Source organism: Taudactylus pleione, unplaced genomic scaffold (genome assembly GCF_031769625.1).
Source record: "Taudactylus pleione unplaced genomic scaffold, aTauple2 ptg000391l, whole genome shotgun sequence".
NCBI lineage: Eukaryota > Metazoa > Chordata > Amphibia > Anura > Myobatrachidae > Taudactylus > Taudactylus pleione.
In genome coordinates, this window is record NW_028284792.1 from 12,297,922 (window position 1) to 12,305,000 (window position 7,079).

At 39.7% G+C, this 7,079-nt stretch overlaps 1 protein-coding gene across 1 annotated transcript in view; it reads left to right on the top strand.

Annotated features, from left to right (window-relative positions):
- LIG3 (DNA ligase 3) overlaps window positions 1-6,553 on the top strand; it is a 41,216-nt gene extending 34,663 nt beyond the window's left edge. Inside the window, exons 18-21 of the mRNA XM_088445955.1 lie at window positions 670-862; window positions 1,400-1,491; window positions 1,666-1,731; window positions 4,131-6,553. Coding sequence (XP_088302081.1) covers window positions 670-862; window positions 1,400-1,491; window positions 1,666-1,731; window positions 4,131-4,370 — 591 coding nt within the window. The 3' untranslated portion in view covers window positions 4,371-6,553. The remainder of the gene's footprint in view (window positions 1-669; window positions 863-1,399; window positions 1,492-1,665; window positions 1,732-4,130) is intronic.
- Window positions 6,554-7,079: the final 526 nt, after the last annotated feature.

Here is a 7,079-nt window from a genome sequence, read left to right on the forward strand (position 1 = left end):
TTCCCTGCAGTGGGTTCCTGTGTTCTCCTTCAGTCGGTCTTGTTCCGTTCTGTGGTCTTCTCCTTCTCCTCATATTCCTTTTGTCCTCCGTCTCCTCTCGGGCTCAGTTCTTAAACTGGGGCTGATGGGGCATAGAGGGGGAGGAGCCAGTCACACTTCTAAATTATTTAAAGTGCCAGGCTCTACTCTACCACCGTCTATACCCCACTGTCTTGAACTCCAGTGTCCCCTGTGGAATCGGAGAAAGGGATTTATCGGCAAGTACCAAAATCCTGTTTTTAAGTGTGAAAAAAATATCCCCCTTATCAAAGTGTGCTTACTGAATGAACAATTACATCAGCATAATGTAACCTTGCAAGTGTCAATTGCGCTTTCTCCCTCTCTGCTTCTTTGTCAGGTAAAGGCACTCAGAAATATGTTATCCTTACTTTGGTGGTTCCTTTATGGTATTGTGTGGCTACCTTGGAGACTATATTGATTTTTCTGACCTAAATAAACCTGTTTTATACTGGAAAGTTTGCTGACATAGGGCATATTTTGGTTGGACATTGCCATCTTGCACTATATTAGTCTGGCAAATAGTGTGAAACCCTTTTTGTAACAGTTGCATGCCACTTGGATTATGTTCATACCAATTTATAATGTGCTTCATTGTATTCTGTCTTTCAGGAACTTTATCGGGTTTCTAAAGAGAAATCTGATTTTACTATCACTGCTACATCCTCTCAAGATGAGGAAGGGTCATCTGAGAATGGCAGTCGTGAGAATGAAGGAAATTCAAGACCACCAACTCCAAGTGGTTCTGTGAAAACTCCCAAGACCTCAACTGCAAAATCACCTGGTAAAGGCAAAAGGAATGACGGTAAGGATTGTATTACTTTGTAAACCTTTGTAAATGGCAGATGTGTGCTTGCTTTAAATGCATGCCTTACTGATTCAATTTATGCAAGCGGTTAACCGGAGCGGTTTCAAGTATGGGTGTCTAATATAGATAGAAGAGAAAATGGCAAGGGCCTCACCACCAATTCTACATTATTTTTATCACTTGATAGTTGCTCCAATATAGCAAATGTTGCTATCTTACATGGAACAATCATGATATGGGATGTAGTCGGCATCTCAACAGTCAGGATGCCGGCGTTCAGAATCCCAACAGCATTCTGAACCCCGGCTCCAAAATCTTGATCGCTGACAGGGTTAGGGGTTAGGCTGCAGGAAAGGTGGATTAGGGTAAGGATAAGAACACAAAAAAAATTCTGTTGAGATGCCCTTGTTGGTATTCTGACCGTCCGGATCTCGTTCCCGATGACATTACACTTTTATTGTCAGGCTGTAAGACACACACAATCCAGCAGAGGGCAGTGAGTTGCATTTTTATTTTCATTGTGTACTTCTCTAGGTGGTAAGCCACCACAGCCTAAGAAAAAAGAACTGCTGCCTAAAGCAGAGAAGAGGAAAACTGCAACACCTGTGCTAGTGGAGAGTAAGAAGGTAAGCAGTTAATCCATGCTTATGTTAGTAATTGCAACACTTTTTTCCTTCTCAATCGGGTGCCCTGGGTTAAAAGGAGTTAAAAGCTTTAAGCATCTTAAACCGAATCTGTTCTGAAGCAGCGTTTTGTTTGCAATTATTTACAAGTCTTTTTATTGTCTTTTTTTTCCACAGGTGAAACTGTCAACTGTTAGCCCCAGCAATGGGCACAATGTGGCACAGTCTCCAACCACCCCTAAGGTAATAAGCAGTTTATACCTACAGCAGTCATTCTTCCCATCCTCTGTTTATGTTCCTGTCTGCTTGTGCACTGTATCTCAGTGGAGTGCATCAGTGCGGTGAGCCAGCTGCAGTGGGGTAATTTTAGGTATCTTTCTAATGAAGCTTGTCTTGTTTAGCCAGTGAAAAAAATGGTAGTGTGCATACCCAGCTACATATAGTGTATTCGTAAACAAAAAGATGCAGCAACAATATAAAACATTGGGGTAAATATTTGTTTTGGGGAAAGAGCATAGAATACAGATGAGCGTCTTTTTATCTTCAATTGCGTCTTATTTGCAGGATGCGAATCGAATGCACAAGCAGCTTTTGCTGATTAAAATGATATGCGGCATGCCTATATTCTGTATGCAACTGCGGGTGTATCTGCATGCAGAATGCTACGTTAGTGTCAGCGGCTGTGAATATAGGCATGCCGACTATCATTTTAATCAGCAGACGCAGTTTGTGCATCCTATTCGCATTGTAGTGCAAATAAGACCCATTTGAAGGTAAAAAGACGCACGAAAAGACGTTCTGCGCTATAGAGTCACGGCATGGCGTGGCTAGAAGGGCTGTTTAACGCGCAAGGAGCCTAGATGGATGAGGACACATCGGTAGTAAAAAATAGGCGAATGTTGTCTGGAAGAATACGGAAATTGATTTGTCCACTATTTTTGTTTTTGGGGATGTTCCCGAATACCTTAAACCTACACACTACAAAGAGGATTTTTGGTCACTTACCATTGAATCCTTTTCTCTTAAGCAGGCTGAGGTCCACTGGACCATGGGATTGTGAATGAGGACCATGGAGCTGGCACTTAAACTAAAACCTGTAACTTTAAATATAAGCTCCTCCCCTCCGCAACTCCCCATAAGCCAGTTCACCTTAAAAAGAGCCAGGAAGGAGAAGCAGTCACCCAGTGAAACTGTTATGCAATAAAACAGAACAATAGGGAAAAGACGATTGAGACAAAACCCTGCATGACTGACCATGAGGGAGGTAACACTCAGGCTGCTTGACCGGATAACTGCATGTCCAAAGTGAACTCAGACCAGTAAAAACATGTGAACAGAAGACCAGGTAGTTGCACGGCAGACCTGTTCCGCCAAATCCAGGTGTCTCGCCACCCAGGAGGCCGTCACCACCCTAGTGGAATGCACCAAAAGCCATGCATGTGTCATTTACCATGCGAGTGATGACAAAGTGGATTTAATGCACCATGGACTGCTTTTTAGCTGGCCAACCACGTTCCTGTGCGATGCAAAGAACAAGCAGAGAATTTGAGCAGCTAACCGAAGAAGTCTTGTCGATCCCCGGAGCGAAGGACTACATGCAACATAGCCAGATCATTCCGTTTCCGGGAAGTCGTTGAAGGAGGAAAAACTGGAAAGACAAGTCTCCGGGGTTAAGTGGACAGTCGAACCACTTCCGTCTGGAACGTAGGAACCGATCAAACGTTATAGAATAAAAGAAAAGATGGCCTGCAAGACCCAGCCCCCTTACTCGTAAACATGGCGACCTGAGGCAACGGCCATATGCAGACCAGCTTGCAAGCTACAAACTGAAGGTCCGCCAAATATAAAGGCTCAAATGGAGCCTGCATGAGAGCTGAGAGGACCAGATTAAGATTCCACGGTGGTACCAGTTGACTAAACGGGGGTTGAACACACCCTGTAACAAGGTTCAAACCTCTGGAAGAAAGGCCACACGCAGCTGCAAATTGACATGCCTGAAAATATTAAAAGGAAAATAAAAGTTACAAATAAAGACTTACTTGGGATGACACTGCAGCCCCCTGAAACTGTGCCCACCTCCCACGGGCACTTAAAATGCACTGGCTTGTGGGAAGTTGCGTAGGGGAGGAGCTTATATTTAAAGTTTTTGGTTTTAGTTTAAGTACCAGCTCCTTGGCCCTCATCTGCAATCCCATGGCCCAGGGTCCTCCAGCTTTTCTGTCAGAGAAATTTGTATTGTCCAGGCCATAAAGCCTATACATTTCTACAGTTGGTGGTATCAATTACTCTGTACTTGCTTGCAACGCTCCTGCTTTTGACAGTTAAAGGCCTTTCCTATAGCATACTTTCCAGCTTTTTACAGCATATTTCTGATCTGAGGACCTTTGGAAGGATCTCATTGAAAAGTAGGCGTTTGTGGGTGAGGTTTGGATGGACCAACAATGGGGCTTTTTTTGTCCTGATTTTACTAAATGCTGTGAGATGCTGTAGCAGAATTCTTCAGACCACAGCTATTGAAGTCAAATCTGATTTGCAGTGAGGTGTTAAACATATGATATCCATTTTAACAAGAGACCTTAGCATCAATATTATATGTATTAGTTTTGTTATTAAATATATAAAAATGTTATGTCTTTTCTTAGACTCTTCTGGATATATTTACTGGAGTAAAGCTTTACCTTCCTCCTACACTTGAGGATTTTGCAAAACTACGACGTTACTTTATTGCCTATGATGGTGATCTTGTCCCAGAATTTGATGTCCCTTCTGCTACACATGTGATGGGTGATGCTCCTCCTGATTGTGCTGAAGTTGCAAAACCCGTAACTCCACACTGGATATGGGAGTGCATCAGACGTCGGAAGCTAGTGCCACCTTGTTAATGACTATAGTAATCTTCTAACATACTAACAAGACAGCTGACATCAGCTTGTTTACACTGTAATGTTTACAGAACTGGTTAAAGTAGGACTTGCTAATAGCTGATCAAGATTTAAAATTTATTTTAGTGTATGTGATGCACTAGCCAGTATCTGTAGTGATCATCATGTGCTGTCTTTTAATAATGGTTTCATCACAGATGTACAACTGCAGTTACTAGCTGCGCCCAAATCTGAAGCTACTCCTGCAGCTCCCCACTCACTCTTACCCAAGCAGTTTTGGGTAAACAATCACTCAATTCTCTTTTTGAATAACTGTTCTGCAGCTTTGTAAATCTGTACTTCATTTTCTCCTATGGAACAAATTAACTTTGTTTTGGAAGAAAAGAAAAAAAAAAGCAGTTTTTTTTTTTTTTGGTTAATAGACCTATGTGAACACTATTGCTTTTTACAGAATTTTGATGTACTTTATTTGCAGACTTTAACAAAAGCTACATGAAGTTATCACACCTCTCTACTTTTAATGAGCATTTCACACTTTAACAAATTGGATACAAATAGGACCAATAAGTGTAATTTTGAGCCTTTACCACCATTGTGTTTTAAACCTTTAATGATGCATTTAAACTTTTAGAATGCAGGACAAACCACTTTCATGCTTGACAATACAATAGATTGTATTGGTAAAAGCACAACACATCAAGTGCATAGAAAGTGTTACACTTTGTGTGTTTTCATGAATTCCTACCCATTTTTCCAGCTCTCGGTTGAAAGAACCCTTAATGTGTCTGCATTTACGGTGGCCGTCTATTGCAAAATAGTTTCACTTTGTTATAGTAAAAAGGCCATATGGGCTATTCTATCCAAACCTCTCCAATTTTTTCTCAAGAGGCATTAGAGTAGAGATTCCATTTTATTTTTATTTTTTTTTTTAAACCTTTTCTTCTTTTAAATGTGCCATTTTTACAAGCTATATTGGTGACTCCTGCAGAGTGCTGTGCTATATGGAGCATGTAAAGTATCTATATGGATGTATTAAAAATTTGAATGTTTGAGATGTAAATTTTTTTCCAGCAAAGAAAATGCCCAGCAGAGTTGGTAGACAGATACATAAATTACTGCAATTCATTTGAATTTGGCACTTCCTCATGAGCCCAGATTTTGAGCTGGGTGTATATCTGTCTGCAGTGCTAGAGGAAGAAGCTTTGTGTTGCTTTTCAGTTGTTCCTCTGCTTTCACAGTGCTTTATGGATTTGGCAGTTACATGGGATCATTTCTGCTTGTCAACCATCCACCTTATGTATTTTATGCCAACATTGTTGATTACAGCAAGTGTTTGGCATATTCACATATAGAATATTTACTTTCTACATTTTCATAGCAGAAGGGCAAGGTTTTTTTACATGGAAACTATACCAGCTTTGAAGCCGACTTATGGAGACACAAATATAACACTTGAAAGGTATACACAATGTTCATTGTAAGTAGCAGTGTTTTTAAAATCTTGTAAATATGCAATCTTTAATATCAGTGTTAAGTGTATTCCCTCTTGTACCATTCATAAAAATGGTACATACAATGAAAAGGTTTTGGTCCACCTTTCCAAGTTTACTGGCTTGATCAACAGCTTTCTTTGCAATTTTAGAGTTCATTTGCCTCTATTGTAAAGTTAGAGGTTTTTCGTTGGGGCACATTATTGACAATGATTTGAATCTATATCCTTTAGTATAGAACAGAAGACATTTTACCATACAGTAAAAAATGACACAAAATTATATTCAATAGATGTTACATTTAGTTAAAAGGGCTCTTCATATTTGATTACCTACCTATTCAATAAAACATGCCTTGTCTATACCGCGTATATCAGGGCTGCTTGTGGCAAACCACTGAGAAACCTGCAGTGTTAGTTTTTTGCTGCAAACAAGCAGCAAAACGGTTGAGGAGGAGGACCTAACTTTCAATGTATATGGGTGTTGGGGGGGTACATGTCTCTAAACTATTTAATATAAACAATGCAAATGTGTGTTCAGATCCTCCCTTTTTGTATCCATTATATTGTTTTGGGTTTTGTTTTTGATTTGGGAGTATGTAAAAAAACCATAGATTTCTATTATAGAAATGCTTTCTGGAGTTGACATTCTTGTTTGCCTCCACCACCTAAATAAAAATGTTATGCTCCTCAATAGTACTTTTTATAAGTCTGCTTATAAGTGTACAGTATGTTATATGCTAGATACATTTTAAATAGTTTCAAAGCTTTTTAGTTATTTTTTTTATATCAATAATCCATTTGTCACAAAAGAAAACTAAAGATTTTATAAACAAAGTAATTGGTGGTATATTTTTTTTTTTTCAATGACCTGTAAAAGAAACCTTGAATCTTACCAGAGTTTTTAAGTTTTATTTTAACTTATTCTCTTTGTGCGCCTTACAATACAACCCCTTTTCTTTCTTTTCAAATTCTATTAGCAATTTTGGTTGACTAGGGCTGCACCCCCATATCCAGATATATGATTCACTTGACTTTATTTGGGGTCTCATTTACAAACAATTGAGTGTGCAGATACTCCCCTATTTCCCTGTCCCTTTTATGACAGTTTTTAACCACCAGAATTACTGTTGCCTGTTCCTGCTTGATACTTTGATCTCGCAGGAGAAGCAGAAATGGGTGAAACTGGTAAATGAGGCAAAAAGACCACAGCAGAGACC